Genomic DNA, 16365 nt, shown 5'->3' with positions numbered 1-16365 from the left:
GAAGGGACCTCAAGAGGTCATCTAGTCCAGTGGTTCTCAGCCAGGACTCTGGGGCCCCTTGCGAGGCGCGAGCAGGTTTCAAGGGGTCTTTCAAAATAAACCAGCCAGCATTAGACTCGCTAGGGCCCAGGGCAGAAAGCCGAATCCCAAGCCCTGCTGCTCGGGGCTGAAGCCAAAGCCCAAGCAACTTAGCTTCACAGAGTTCCTTGTGGTGTGGGGCCCTGGGCAGTTGTTCTGCTTGCTATCCCCTAAGGCCAGCCCTGGCTTTAAATCTTCTGAAAAACAGTTCTGGTGGAACAGATGGGCCGTGGAATTTTTATAACGTGTTGGGAGGGCCTCAGAAAGAAAAAGGTTGAGAATCCCTGATCTAGTCCAGTCCCCTGCACTCAGGGCAGGACTAAGTATTATCTAGACCATCCTGACAGGTGTTTGTCTAACCTGCTCTTAAAAATCTCCAGTGATGGAGATTCCGCAACCTCCCTGGGCAATTTATTCCAGTGCTTAACCACCCTGACAATTAGGAAGCTTTTCCTAATGTCCAACCTAAACCACCCTTGCTCTAATTTAAGTCCATTGCTTCTTGTTCTATCTTCAGAGGTTAAGGAGAACAATTTTTCTCCATCCTCCTTGTACCTCAATCAACCTTTTACGTACATGAATATTATGTCCTCACTCAGTCTTCTCTTTTCCAGACTAAACTAAACAAACCCAGTTTTTTCAATCTTCCCTCATAGGTTATGTTTTCTAGACCTGTAATAATTTTTGTTGCTCTTCTCTAGACTTTCTCCAATTTGTCCATATCTTTGCTGAAATGTAGCACTCAGAACTGGACACAATACTCCAGTTGAGGCCTAATCACCACAGAGTAGAGCAGAAGAATTACTTCTCGTGCCTTGTTTACAACACACCTGCTAATACATCCTGGAATGATGTTTGCTCTTTTTTTTTTTTTTTGGCAACAGTTTTAACTGCTGACTCATAATTAGCTTGTGATCCCCAGATTCCTTTCTGCAGTACTCCTTCCTAGGAAGTCATTTCCCATTTTGTGTGCAACTGATTGTTCCTTCCTAAGTAGAGTACTTCGCATTTGTCCTTATTGAATTTCATCCTATTTACTTCAGGCACTATACTTGTTGAACTTGTTTGGGTTTTTTAATACATTCATGCTTGCATTTCTGATTTTAGTGTTTTGTTATACATTCCACAAACTGATTGTTCTGTGCATAAAGTTTTCCTGATGTCCATTAGTGTCATGTTTTTTATTTCCCTCTGGTTTTTGAGCAAATTTCACCCATAAATAGCTTATTGTTAGCCCTTGCATTTTATACGCATCAAAATCTTCTTTTATTTCTGGCTTGTCTTGATTAGATTTGAGCAACTCAGGTGTATTTTTCCTATTTAAAAAATATTCCTGTGCACTGTTCCACATTTTCTACGCTAAATTGCCAAGGCACTTAACCATGTGGTAAAATTCTTTTAACAAAACACTTAGGGTAGAATTTAAATGGCTGTTTATTGTTGCAGATGTTGTCTCATACTATACATGTTGTTGAAAAATCATTCTGTGTTAACCCAGCATTCAGAGAAAATGAATGCTTTTTGTAGATCATCCTAAAACTGCTGTAATATTCAAAATGATTTGGGCCCCAGTCCTTCAAATGTATAACTTTAAGCATGTCAATAGTCCCCCAAATTAAGTATGTGCATAAGTGTTTGTAGGATCAGGGCCATTGGGAGTGAGGGGAATTCTGGCATTCTAAAATGGGAAGTGTGCAATATATTAGTTCAGTATTGTATAGTAGTTCGCAGTATGTTTAATATTGTGATGGACCAAACACTCAGTTCTTCCTTATCTCAAGTGCGTTTCTATGAGGGTGTGGTGGAACTGTCTCTTACTGCTGCTGAGAAGAAGGATCCTCAAGGTCTTGGACTTCATTTCTACAAAAATGGAGAACCTGATGAGGATATTGTTGGACTCCAGGCTTTCCAGGAGAGGCAAGTTTTCAGGATATACAGGCAATTTTATTCAAGGCACTTTACTCATAAGAACTTTTCAGCTGATTTGGGTGGGATGATAGATAAGCCTTCTAGAATTAAGAGCAGGGTGAGAACACATTTTTTTCAGTGCATGTTCCTTAGATATTGATAAGATGTGCCATCTTTATTTTGGCCAAAAGGTTAATTGATCGTAGGCAATAAGATATGGTTTGGGGAAGGTTGTCTGATCTAAACTTTATATAATTGAATTAACCTGTAATTTGGGTTTGGTTTTTTTTAAAAAAAAAAAAAAAAGGAATTGTGGATGATATTCAAGATTATAACGACCCCCTTTGCAGCACTATTGTTTGGGGGCAGCAATGACTACAAGAATATCTGTAAAATGTTTGCCAGGTTTAGTCATGTTACTTTTTTAATGGAAGATGCTCCATTATGAAAAATATGATCTGAGTGAGGAGTAGTATTCATAGTGTAAAGCCCTTAAATTATTTCTTATTGGGAATAAGCACCCTCCAAAGCCTTTGCATCCTGCCCTCCTAACTGAAAGGAAAATAGCACGTTAGCAGTTACTACTGAAGTGGGGAATTTGCACGACAAAGTATTTGTGAGGAAGATCATTCCAGAGGAGAGAGACTGGTAGTAAATTCCATTGATTCAACTCACAGGGTCCTATAAAAAACCTTTCCTTTTAGTTTCAGAAACATTTTTTCAATGTATATAGTAACCTATTTTGTGGGAACAAGGATCTCACAGATATCTGTAACTTATACTGTTCTTGCACCTACTTGCAGGTTAAATAGTTACAAGTGCATCACTGACACTCTTCAGGAACTAGTAAATCAAAGTAAAGCTGCTCCTCAGTCTCCCAGTGTGCCCAAAAAGCCAGGCCCTCCAGTGTTGTCATCCGATCCCAATATGCTGAGTAATGAAGAAGCGGGACAGCATGTAAGAAATTTACAAAAGAGATCTAGTTACAACTATCTTGCTTTTTAAGCACTAGGAAAGGTTTAAGTTAAAAGGCTACCAATTTGTTTCCTGAAGGGTATAAAACTTCTTTTAAAAAAGTTTGTACAATATATTGTTGCAAAGTAAATTAACAGAGATAAAGTAAGGACTTGAAATGAATTTGTTGCAATATGTGAGAAGATACAATGTTCACAAAAATTATTGTATGTTAATATAGATGTTGGCACATATAAATATGCAATGTTTGTAAGCCCAGTAACAAAGACTTTGAACTGTGTATGAAATGTGAACGGTTCTGGAGTAACATCTTTGAGCTTTTCTTCATTTAGTTTGAACAAATGCTAAAATTGGCGCAGCGTTCAACAGATGAACTCTTCTCTATTGCTCTCTACAACTGGCTGATTCAAGCTGACCTTGCAGATAAACTGCTACAGGTAAGATCATGCAAAACAAACATAGTCACAAAAAAAGGGTACTTCTATTAGGCCAAAAGAGTTGATTGTAATACTGTACACATAAAAACACATAAACTAGGAACAGAGAAGTTTTTAAGGATGCTTTAAAAAAAAAAAAGACCTAACTGTGGTTTATATGATTCCTGCAGATTACCTCCCCATTTCTGGAGCCATATCTGGTGCGTATGGCCAAGATTGATCAAAACAAAGTCCGTTATATGGATTTACTGTGGAGATACTTTGAGAAGAACAGGAATTTCAGTAATGCAGCCAGAGTGTTGGCTAAATTGGCAGACATGCATAGGTATGGACAGTTTGTAATCAGTGTATTATTCCTAGTATTGAGATAATAAAAGGAAAGTTAATTTGTGTAAAGACTAAACAATAAACAAAACCTAAAATATTATTTTTAACCTGGACACTATTAGAATGATAAAATGGAAATTGTTGTATATTTTGTACAGAAATAAACAGGTTACAGAATTAATGTAGTTGTAGAATATTGACTGGTAACTTAGTTACATTGTGTATTTTATTATACAGTTATATATAATAATTGTAGAGTAGCAGAGGAAGAAATGTCTTACAGATGGGCACATACAAAGTGGTTATTTAGTTACACTTGGAGTCAGTGTTGGAGCCTGGAGAATTTAGAAGTCCTGATTCCTGTGCTCCTTTTTGTATAATTATTTTGGGAACAGTCTTGGGAACACGCTTTTTTGACAGGATTACTGGCCTAGAGGATAGGGGGAAGCAGTAGATATGATATATCTTGACTTCAATAAAGCTTTTGACACAGTTCCACATTAGAGAGACAAGGTGGGTGAGGTAATATCTTTTATTGGACTAACTTCTACTGGTGAGAGTGTTGAGACGTGTTGATCAATAAAATATCTTACCTCTCCCACCTTGTCACTCTACTATCTCGGGACTGACATGGCTACAACACCATTGCATACAACAGTTCCACATGACATTCTCATAAACAAACTAGGGAAATGTGGTCTAGATGAAATTACTAAAAACTAGGTATTATAGTATCCACAACTAGTTGAAATGCATATTCAAGGAGTAATTATTAGTGGTTTGGTGTCAAAATGGTAAGGCATATCTAGTGGTGTCCCGCAGGGGTCAGTCCAGTATTTTGACTTGAATAGTGGAGTAGAGAGTATGCTTATAAAATTCATAGATGACACCAAGTTGGGAGGTATTGCAAGCACTCTGGAGGACAGAATTAGAACTCAAAATGACCTTGACAAATTAGTGAATTGGTTTGAAATCAGAAAGATGAAATTCGGTAAAGACAAGTGCAAAGTACTGTGCTTAGGAAGGAAGAATCAAATGTGCAACTACAGAATTGGGAATAACTAAGTAGGTGCTGAAAAGGATCTAGGGTTTATAGTGGACCATAAATTGAATGTGTCAACAATGTGATGCAGTTTTTTAAAAAAGGCTAATATTCTGGAGTGTAATAACAAAAATGTCATACATAAGACACTGAAAGTAATAGCCACACTCTGCTTGGCACTGGTGAGTCCTCAGCTGGAGGACTGTGTCTAGTTCTGGTCGACACACTTTAAGAAAGATGTGGATAAATTGGGAGAATCTTGAGGAGAACAACAAGCAAGGTAAAAGGTCCTGTGCTTGGTTAGTCTGGAGAGAAGATTGAGTGGGGACCTGAAAACAGTCTTTAAATATGTTAATGGCTGTTATAAAGAGGATGGTGATGAACTGTGTCCTTCCTTTAGTGGACATGGAGAACAAGAAGTAATGGGCTTAATCTGCAGCAAGAGAGATTTAGGTTAGATTTTAGGAAAAACTTTTTAACTTCAAGGGTAGTTAAGCTCTGGAATAAGCTTCCAAGGGAAGTTGTGGAATCCCCATCACTAGAGGTTTTTGAAAACACCTGTTAGGCATGGTCTGGACAAACACCTGTCAGGCATGGTCTAGGTTTACTTGGTCCTTCCTCAACACAGTGGCTGTTCTAGACCTCTCAAGGTCCCTTTCTGCCCTACATTTCTATGATTCTATGTTCTAGGCACGTGGCTTACAATTGAATGTTTCTTTTACAGCACAGAGATTCCACTTCAGCAGCGTCTTGAATATATTGCACGTGCCATTTTGAGTGCCAAGAGTTCCACAGCCATAACATCGATAGCTGCAGATGGTGAATTCCTACATGAACTAGAAGAGAAAATGGAAGTAAGAAAAAATGAAAAACTGTTTTCCTTAGTTGCTATTATTATTAATTATTAGTCATGTTTGTTTATGGTACTGCCTAAGGACCAACCAAGAGGGGATCCTGATTGTGCTAGGAACTGTACAAACACAGAGCAGCACAGTCCCTTCCCTGAAGAGCTTAAAATCTAATAAAGAAGACAGACAGGTTGGGGGGAATGGGATATAGCACACAAGCAGAGTGAATTGTGTAATGGCAGCAAACATCATGTTAGCTCCATAATTATTTTTTGGGAGGTGGGCTTCATTAGGGAGGAAATGGAAAGAAAAGTGAGGAGCAGGGGGCATTGGAGGGAAGAAGGATGGACAGGACAAGAGAGGAGGGACAGGACTGGGGAGAAGCTATGATGAAAAGTTAATGTTTCTATTAATATCAGTGTTAGCATAGGTCTTTTGTATTATTGGCAATTACACTATTTTTTTTTCTACTGATGTAAATGCAAAAACAGACTGTTTAGGCTGAAATGCTTTGTCCCAGTAAAAATCAGCAGATCCAGATTCACTCACTTTACTAGGATTATGTCTCTAACATATACCATGGAATATGTATAGTCAAATGTGTTAGAACCAATTCTAGTTTTTTCCAAGTTTTCATAGCTTTGGATGAAATAAAGGACTCTTGAATTATCTTGATTTTTTTAAAACTAGGTGGCTAGGATACAGCTACAAATAGAGGAAACATTACAACGGCAATATTTCCATCATTCTTCAGTACAAGATGCAATTTCCCAGTTGGATTCTGAGCTGATGGACATAACCAAGGTGATTAGAAATAAGTTGATGTTCACCTGACTGCTCAAACTACTCATGCAAAAGAAAATGCAATATCCCAGTCTTGAATATAAGCTTCTCTAATATCTGAGAATGACATATTCCAACAAATTGTTTATCAGCTATTAGCCAAAACAGTCGCAGTGAATTCAGCTTCCTGTTTTCAAAATTTATATATATTTAGGTTTAGCCTGTCTAATCTTATATTTTCATATTTTACTTTCAATAATTTCCTCTTTCTCTTTGTGTTGTCTGCTGTAGGAAATACCCATTATTTACACAGTGCATAGCTTCTTTGGTTTTAGAGGTGTTGAATTGGCAAACACTCTAGTTTTTTCTTAGCTTGCTTTAAAATTTTAAGATTGTATGGTGATACGGAGCTGACTTGATTCAATACTAATGCTCTTCATGCAATATCTGTCAATGGCTATTAAAATGCACCGTATACTATTTTGGCTTTGTTTCACTTTTTGTATGGTGCATGTTAATGAATAACTGTTCTATTTAATTTTACTCTGATAGTAAATCGTGGTGTTTGTCTTGACTGAAATATCAAACTCTGTCTTTTTTTATTGCAGCTGTATGGTGAATTTGCTGACCCTTTCAAACTCTCGGAGTGCAAGCTTGCAATTATACATTGTGCAGGGCATTCAGACCCTATCTTGGTGCAGACTCTTTGGCAAGAAATAATTGAGAAAGGTAAGTCTTGACAGACTGGGACTGAAGTAGCTTAGAAATATAGAATAACTGATAATGAAAGCATTTAGTGCCAGTGATCTTATACTGCTGTTAGTGTCCTATCCACATGAGATTTTAGGAATAATCTGCAGTATATATTTCATTGAATGTAAAACCTAACTTCAAAGCCTTTGAATTTTGTAAAAATTAAAAGGCTTATTATTTAAACAAAATAATAGTACAGGATGAGGTCCTCATCCTCTGCACTCCCATGAAGCTTGTTTTGGGATTGGGGCTTGAGTCTGTTTGTATTGCAGCAGTAGAAGTACATTTTCTTCCAGTTGTGGACATGGCAGCTGAATGCTCCTCATTTCAATCATTCTAAAGATTTAGAAGATGTGTTAACAGTGAGTAGAATGCAGCTGTTAAACACAAAGATATGTTATAACATAAGTAGGAAAAAATCACTTATTTTCCATTATAATAATAATATGTTCATTTGTTAGTAGCATTATTTATTTACACAATTTTTTTAAAAAATGGCTTTATTAAATGGTATGTTGAAATTGAACCGTCCTTGGGTTTTTGATCCTGCCTATTAATTCAGTAATGTTAACGTGATTGTATCCAGTGTCTAACGGAAGGTAGAAATCAAACATTTGAACAAACAAATCTCAAGATGATTTACATGTACATGTGATTTGAATAACCCACATTATAGATAGGCATTTTTTTCAGCACATCCTCCCACCCAATTAATCACCTTACTCCCCTTCATCGCCTTATAGAATCATAGAAATGTTGGAGTGAAAGGGACCGAGATAGGTTATCTAGTCCAGTCCCCTGCACGGAGGCAGAAATCAAGTATTATCTAGACCAGTGGTTCTCAAAGCCCATCAGCCGCTTGTTCAGGGAAAGCCCCTGGCAGGCCAGACTGGTTTATTTACCTGCTCCTTCCACAGGTTCAGCCGATCGCAGCTCCCAGTGGCCGCGGTTTGCCATTCCAGGCCAATGGGGGCTGTGGGAAGCGTCATGGGCCCAGGAACGTGCTGGCTTCCCTTCCCACAGCTCCCATTGGCCTGGAGCGGTGAACCGCAGCCACTGGGAGCCGCGATCGGCCAAATCTGCGGATGCAGCAGGTAAACAAACCGGTCTATCCCGCCAGGGGCTTCTTCTGAACAAGCGGCAGACCAGCTTTGAGAACCACTGATCTAGACCATTCCTGACAGGTATTTTGTCTAACCTGTTCTTAAAAACCTCCAATGATGAAGATTCTGTATGTAGTTTGTTCCAGTGCTTAACTATCCTTCTCAGTTAGGAATTTTTTCCTAATCTCTAGTCTAAATCTCTCTTGCTGCAATCTAAGCCGTTTACTACTTCTCCTATCCTCAGTGGATAAGAAGAACAATTTATCACCCTTCTCTTTATAACAACCTTTTGCCCTATTTGAGGACTGTTATCATGTCCCACTGTCTTCTCTTCTCCAGACTAATCAAACCCAATTTTTTCAGTCTTTCTGAGTTGTTCAAGTTTTCTAGACCTTTAATCATTTTTGTTGCTCTCCTATGAACTTTCTCCAGTTTGTCCACATCTTTCCTGAAGTGTGGTGCCCAGAACTGGACCCAGTACTCCAGTTGAGGCCTTACCAGTGTTGAGTAGAAGAATGAATTCTTGTTGCTTACAACACTCTTTCTAATACATCCTGGAATTATGATTGCTTTTTTTGCTTTGCAACAGTATTACATTGTTGACTCCTATTTAGTTTGTGATCGACTAGGAAACACCCCTCTCTTCCTCCCTCCCCCCGCAGCCTGTACCAATTATGTGCAACCATGTCTCTCTTCAAGGAGAGTCTGGACATAGTGTTCTCTGGAGACAGAAATGAGTTGCCAAATGGCAAGTGAAGATCCTTCTAGAGGGCAAAGTGTGTTGCCTCCTCCACCCCACTCCTACCCCCTGCTGACCTCAAACCCCTGATCATCTGCTTGGCAGAGCAGAACTCTGTTTATAGTCCTCTTGGTTGCCATTATACAGGGGCATTTCTAAAAGAGATGGCTTTAGAAATCCTGCAGACTTTCATCTGAAGGTTTCAGGATAAGGATATCTTAATCAAAAAGTTAAGTAAAGCTGAGAAGGATTAAAGCCTCAAGTGAATTTAGTGTTTATGAAAGGTTGTCAAATTGACCGCATGGAAACTGAAGTCTTCTGTTTATCCAAAGAAGAGGTAGAGCACTAGTTCCAGCAGTGCAGGCTTCCCCACCTGGCTCTGCCAGTTTGCCTTAACCTCTATAGTGAACAAGTAGTTCACTTTCCTTGCCCACTCAGTCCTTGCTTTTGTATTGGAGACTGCCAGGAAAGTTGTGTCACCATTGATGGTGATTTTGCAACGTATGCACCTTTCCACTGGGTATTTGCTTGAAACTACAGATCATTTCACATAGGTCTCCCAAAAGCTATTGGATAAGACTTTTTAAGATATTAAAGCCATTTGGTCATGTACATTAGTGGATTTATTTGAAATTCAAGGGAATACTAAACCTATTCATATAACATATATGCATTCATATGAAATCTGAACGTGTATTTGCATTTCTACATGCATACATACTGACTTCCCACCAACAATAAATGGAGTTATGTGTATGCCCTAAGAATATAAGTCAGGGTTAGAAAAGACTTGCTTGAAGTGTTAGTGGTAAATGCAAGTACAACACTGTTGTAAGGGGTAACAGCTGGGTTTTTTTTATTTAATTACCCTCTATAAACTTTAGATTTAAAGGTAGGTTATATGCCTAACTGTTCTCTTTCAGAGTTGAGTGACATTGTGACACTGAGCCCAGCTGACAGAATGCAAGCTCTTAGTCTAAAGATGGTATTGCTTGGAAAGATATACGCTGGCACACCTCGTTATTTTCCTTTAGGTAAGCAATTTAACAGAGTATTTGGAAGAAAAATAGGCATTATGGCAATGGGTTCAAATGCCTCGAGTACTCCCTAAGCATTGAAACATGCATGTTTTATTCAGTATTTAAACTTTGTATGATGCTAATTAAAAAGCAACTAAATTTACCAGTATATATAGATGCAGTTTTTGTACATGTTAACTAAATGTTAGCTTTATATGCTTACTCTTTATACAAGACAGAATCAAAAGAGCATGGTGAAACAAATTTTTTTGAGATTATTGGAAAATTACCTGTCTTTTTCTTCTGAAAAGAGACAATTGTAAGATTGTTTCTAAAGAAAACTTTATTTTCTCTGCTGTCTGTAATATTTAATCACTGTTTTTATATGTTAAATTTTCTCTTGTGGCTGGAACAGTAAAATGAAATCAATTTTCATTGAGGTTTACTATTGCGAAGACAATAGTGATTGAGGTTGTTGAGTAAATTAAGGAATTCCTGATGATGGGTTTTAGGGCAGATGGCTGGTCGTTTCTTCGTTGTCCAAGAGCAAGAATTTGGACAATGGGGTTGTGGTGCTTGCTTATTACACAGTCACTTTGGAGGCTAGAAAAAGAGAAGAGACAAGATTATAATGGAAAAACAGATATTAATAATACAGATATGATATGCCAATTCTTATGTTCCTGGAACTTACCTATGATTAGTACTTTTCACTCAAAACTGTAGCTAATCTAAGTTCTGAAATGGTCTTATTTTGCTCTATTCAAACAACAGCTGAACTTATTTTTGGACAGTTACGTAAACTAGACATTGAAGGGTAGGGCGGTCTTTCTATTCACATGCTAAATATATGCATTGTGTGTGTTTTGTACAGTTGTTAGATTCTTTATGTATCTACTTGCTGTATCTATATATTTTATATATCTACTGAGGCAATTCCATAAAGTATAATATAGGGGAACTCTGTGTCTTGTATTAGATTGAGGACTGTGTTTCTTCTTTGAGATCCTCAAATCACATGGTGAAGAGGTTGTTTGTATAAAAACCTGCATGGATATATATCACTCTAAGCTTTTGCAAATACGAGAGTTTTATGTTACCGAGAATTAAACATGGTATGGATGTGCTGGTATTTTGGATAAAACAGACTAGTCTTGCAATCTAATAGCAGTTTGTTGTGCTGTCACAGGGGAAAATCAGAGTTGGGCTACTGAATTTCCCTGGACAACAGCATAGCCTGAAAGTATCACAAGGACAATGTGCTACGCCTTTAGTAACATCGTGTTTGCTCCTGAGTAATAGCATCTGACTCTGGAAAGCAGCCCATCTTGCATATCCTCTCGGCCTCAGTTTTCCCATCTGTAAATTCTGGGATAACTCTTACCCACTTTGTAAAATCTTTGATCTCCACAGTTAAAAGGTTCTGTGTAAGGAAGACATAACTAAACTTTGTGTAGATACCTAATGTTCATTAGTTTTGTTAAACTAATATTAAAGCAAGATGGAACCTGAATAGGCAGTTCTTTGTTTTTCAGATTTCTTAGTGCAGTTTTTAGAGCAACAAGTTTGTTCTTTGAACTGGGATGTGGGATTCGTAACATATACTATGCGGGAAATTGGAGTGCCACTATCTAGACTACTTGAAGTGTATGACCAGTTGTTCAAAGCACGGGTAAGGATAAAATTTGAGCTCAAATATTATCTTCAACCTTAAATTTTAAAATTTTACATTAAAGTTAAAATGAGATGTATCAGACATTTTAATAGACCTTGGGATTTCGGAATATCTTACTAGTTTGGAAAAAAAAAAAAAAACTTCACTGTTTCTGATCCTAATCGGTGAGGAAAGCTAAACTCTGATATTTCTGTTACTTCAGCTATAGATCTCCCACCTATCATAAATAGGATTAAAATTATTAGAATTGCTGCACTTCAGCATGGACAACAGGTCTTGGATTCCTGAATATGATTTTCTTCTTTCTTAGAGGTATTTCATAATGGCAAGATCAATAGAAACAGACAAACTATTTCATCTTTCTTAGCTTATTAATTTCCCTGGGTTGTGACTGGCACAAATAATAAGAATCACTTCCTGCGTTTTTAGTTCATAGTGTGTGTTTTTTCTGATTAAAGAACAAAGATAATCGATGTGGTTCATTTTGCCCTGTCACTGGCTCCAGGTATAATCTATTGAGGGGTCCCTGCTGCTCCTGACAGCTGCTCCTTAGTTTGTCCCCAGTCAGAGTAGTTCTTGGTGTGACCAGTTGTCACCCCTCGGGTGCAGTCTGGGAGCTGTGGGAACCACAGCTCCCCTCTAAGACACACAGCTGGGTTGGGGACACAGCCAGCCTCACCCAAGCCCTGTAATCACCCAACTACCTGACAGGAGGTAGTACCACTCACCTGGGCTACGTAAGTGCAAACAGCAGACACCAGCCAGTTTCCCAGCTCCCAGGCATGCCCCTCCCTCAATGTGGAGAGGAATACGCACACATGTGGTAACCAAGCTGAGATATTTCACCAGACACTTCACTTAAAGGCACACTGGTTTAGGTTAGAACATAAAACCAGCTTATTAACTACAAAAAGATAGATACTAAGCAATTATAAATGATAGCAAACAAATCAAAGCAGATTACCTAGCAAATAAAACTGTAAACTAAACCTAAAATACTAGAAAGATTGGATATGATTTAGCAATTTCTCACCCTGACTGATGATACAAACAGGCTTTCAGATTCTCAAGGCACAGCTTGGGCTCCCTACCCCTGTTCCAAGTCCTTTTCCTTAGAAGCTTCTCTTAGGTCTTGAGTAGTGGGGAGTGAAGAACCACAGATGATGTCACTCCCTGCTTTAACTTATGGTGGGAACCCTTTATTCCAAAAACAATTCCTAGCCCAGTTTGTGGGAAAATACAGGTATCCAAAATGGAGATCAGTGTCGTGTGGTCTGGTCACATTCCCCTTGCATGCTCTACTGCTTCATAGCAGTCATTACTTACACGTTGTCTGCAGCATCCTCAGGAAGGCTCACCAGGTGGGGGATAACCTTCTCCTAAGGCCTGTTGTTTTTCCTAATGGCTCATTACACTGAATGGGCCCTTCACAACCAGCTGTCTAGGCTGGAAGTGTTTTGCCCAGTCGGTGTCACCCAGGTGTAACTACATTTGCAATATAGATACATAGTCAATATTCATAACTTTAGATACAAAAATGATACATGCTTATAAATAAGATAATCATATTCAGCAAATCATAACTTTTCCAATGACACCTCACATTACTCATCTTGTACAAAATGCTTCAACATTATGCCATAATCATATCATCATAATATTACTGTGATGAATATGGGGTATAGTGTCACACTTGGGTCCTCGTCTCTAATTGAGTCTAGCAGTCTGCTTTGGTCTCTTGACTGTGTTTGTGGAGGCAGCCTGCTGCAGAGCTAACACCCCTTCTCTGTCCCAGGCCTTTCTGTCTCTCCTTCCTTCTCTGTAATTTCTCCTTTATAGCAGCAGGCCTTGTTTCCTCTATTGGCTGAAGCTGTGGGTGCCTGTCTTCAAAATTGGGAGCTGTGGCAGCCAAATGGGGTGTGGTCAAGCTGCTTCCCTGTAAACAGGAGGGAACCTCTCCTAACCTTTCTGTCTATGCTCAATATGGTGTTTGTAGACCCCATTACATATCCATATCCTACCAGTAGTTCAGAGTGTGTTTAATATTGTAAATATTAGACTTTTTGTATAATTCTTTTTGATGAATTTAATGTGTGTTATAGTTTCCATAGTGGAAACCCATGCAAGTAAACGAACATCCAATTCTCACTTTTTTTTTCATTCTTTTGCTCTAATAAATCAAATGTTTAAAATATTGCAGTAACGCAATTTTTATGTACTGACATCCTCTACATTTCCCTATCAGAATGAATCAGAATTAACTTAGTACTGCCTCCCTAAATTGATGTAATCTTCTTTTAGGACCCATACTGGAATAGAATGAAAAAGCCTTTACACCTTTTGGAATGTATTCATGTATTATTATCAGGATATGTACAAGACCCCAACAAAGTGCTTAACTTTGAGAGGTAACTATGAACTATAAACAAGTGTTCTACAAAACTTAAAAATATACTCTCAAGTTATTTGTTTTGGAAGCTCCAAAGCCCTTTGGGGGGGGATTTTAAATGCACTGATTTTAAAATGCAACTCAAGGTAGAGTCACCAAAAGTCATTGTTACTCTTACAGTTGTTCAGAGGTATGTATTGGGTAGGAGTTCCAGTTTTAGGTGATGGGGGTTTTAATTATTATGGTGCTTGTTTTTAAACAAATTGTGTCTCACTTTTAAGTAAATGTTTTTAGCTCTTGAAAAATGAGGACTCGCTCGAGTTACATCAAAAATTGGCTGCCTCTGGACGCTTCATGTTCAAAGATCAGATTCACAGTGATTGTGGTAAATCTTTAGTGGCAACTGGCCCTCTCTGCAAACAACTTTTAACCATATATGGTACACTTAGGGTATTTTTGGTGTATATTTTATGAACTATTTTCAATGTTATACTTGTCAACTGTTGATGGAGCTTGGAGAGCTAATAAAATCCATAGGTGTTGTGAAGAATTTACAGGTGTGAGGTGAAATCAAATCGGCCCATTGCTCTATGGGAAGTTTGCTATAACTTAACTGGCGGTAAGGGGTTCGGATTTTACCTGTTTGTGAGTATGATCTTTACCCTTGGAAAATAGTCCTCTGGAACAGGGTTCAGGCATATCGGCAGGACAGTGGAGGGAAGCTTGCAGTAAATCTGTCCATGCAATGCAAATTCTGGGAAATGAGGACTGTTTTTCCAGGACTAACAATCCAGCATCCTTTTACAAGCATAAGATTTCACTTAAATAAATAAAATAAGAAAGGCATATCTTTAATTTTTGGCTTCCCCTTCCTGCTATTGAATCATGTTTATATCTGATTATTTTCAGTTTTTCCATTCCATTTTGTATGGACTGTAAATGTACTTTTATTTACAAATTTTACATTCATGTTCACAAATTTCACTGAATAAAACTAGTTGTTTTGCAAAATAACATTGTTTCCTAACAAGTCAGCATAGTTCTTCTGGGGCACCCCTGAGTGAAGGGGTACTTCTAAATTTACTGTTGTTAGATAAAAACACTGGAAATTATTCAAACAAATATTTCACTCCTGAACTGACAAGAGCTACAAATTTGGTTTTTGAATTGCTGCAACTATTAAAACTCAGGTAAATAGAAATGATTTAACAGGTTCCCCTGTATACTTCAGTCACAAATATGAGATTTAAAATATTTGCTTTTCATTAACTATATGTTAGAAAAATTAAAGTTAGCTGATTTGGGTTTTTGTTATTTACAGATTATTCCATTATTATCTGAAGGAATCCCTTTTCCTTTTCTTACATGAATTTTAATAAACAAAAGCCAAAATGAGTTTTCTTGACAATGTTTTTCTTCTTTACAGACGACGATTCACTAATGTATGTTTGGATGCTGTCAGTTGCTACCTTGTTGAACTTCAGTCTATGAGCCCTACACTAACAGTGCAGACCACTATTGGGAATTTTAAATCCCTACAGGCTAAATTAGAACGGCTTCATTGACTAAGATGATAAAGAACTGTTAGTCCAGAGAAAATGAACTGTTGGAAGCTCAGATGTCTGCACTGGAATCTGGAAGAACAAATGCTCAGAAGGAAGTAGGAAAAAATTGAAGTTCCTGCTGCAATTGATTATTTTTGTGTTTTTATGCTCTTACTAATCTACAGTTATCTACCAATAGAATGTATATTTGCCAAATTATAAATTTCTTTTGCTACCACCACATTTTTCTAACAAAGAAAAACTTTTTTTATATTGCTGAAATAAAATACTTTGTATAATTGCTCCCTTGAGGATTAAATGTATTTGGAAAACATATTTTCTTTCTTCTTTCTTTTTTTTACACTAAACATAATTTACGTAATGCAGTGGAGGTAGTCGTGGGATGCAATATCAAAAGTGATCATACAGTATTGACAAATATGAAAAACATGGAGACTGTACTGGCAGGCAGCAAGAAGAAGAGAATTACAAATTGGAGAAAAGTTGTCTAGCTGGCCTCAGAACTGGTTAGATCTAGGATTAGCAACACAATCTTAAAAGTATCTCTGTACATGATCATGTGTAATGGCTAACCTTTTGATAAAGACAATACGTTCCATGCCTACTATTTGCACAAAAATTGCCACTATAATAGAATTATTAGGACTATATTTCAGAAACTAATGACATAATTTGCTTGATCTGGATTTGGAAAAAAAATACACTAGTAGAAGCCCAGCAAACA

At 37.7% G+C, this 16365-nt stretch overlaps 1 protein-coding gene across 2 annotated transcripts in view; it reads left to right on the top strand.

Annotated features, from left to right (window-relative positions):
* NUP155 (nucleoporin 155) overlaps positions 1 to 15956 on the top strand; it is a 52423-nt gene extending 36467 nt beyond the window's left edge. For both annotated transcript variants that reach the window (XM_038403367.2, XM_043515327.1), the window contains 11 exons: positions 1860 to 1995; positions 2790 to 2943; positions 3294 to 3398; positions 3569 to 3723; positions 5492 to 5621; positions 6306 to 6419; positions 7007 to 7127; positions 9917 to 10027; positions 11548 to 11684; positions 13989 to 14095; positions 15503 to 15956. In XM_038403367.2, coding sequence (XP_038259295.1) covers positions 1860 to 1995; positions 2790 to 2943; positions 3294 to 3398; positions 3569 to 3723; positions 5492 to 5621; positions 6306 to 6419; positions 7007 to 7127; positions 9917 to 10027; positions 11548 to 11684; positions 13989 to 14095; positions 15503 to 15641 — 1409 coding nt within the window. In that variant the 3' untranslated portion in view covers positions 15642 to 15956. The remainder of the gene's footprint in view (positions 1 to 1859; positions 1996 to 2789; positions 2944 to 3293; positions 3399 to 3568; positions 3724 to 5491; positions 5622 to 6305; positions 6420 to 7006; positions 7128 to 9916; positions 10028 to 11547; positions 11685 to 13988; positions 14096 to 15502) is intronic.
* Positions 15957 to 16365: the final 409 nt, after the last annotated feature.

This window comes from Dermochelys coriacea, chromosome 5, assembly GCF_009764565.3.
Source record: "Dermochelys coriacea isolate rDerCor1 chromosome 5, rDerCor1.pri.v4, whole genome shotgun sequence".
NCBI lineage: Eukaryota > Metazoa > Chordata > Testudines > Dermochelyidae > Dermochelys > Dermochelys coriacea.
The sequence above is the reverse complement of the archived record's forward strand: the minus strand, read 5'-3'. Positions and strand labels throughout refer to the sequence as shown.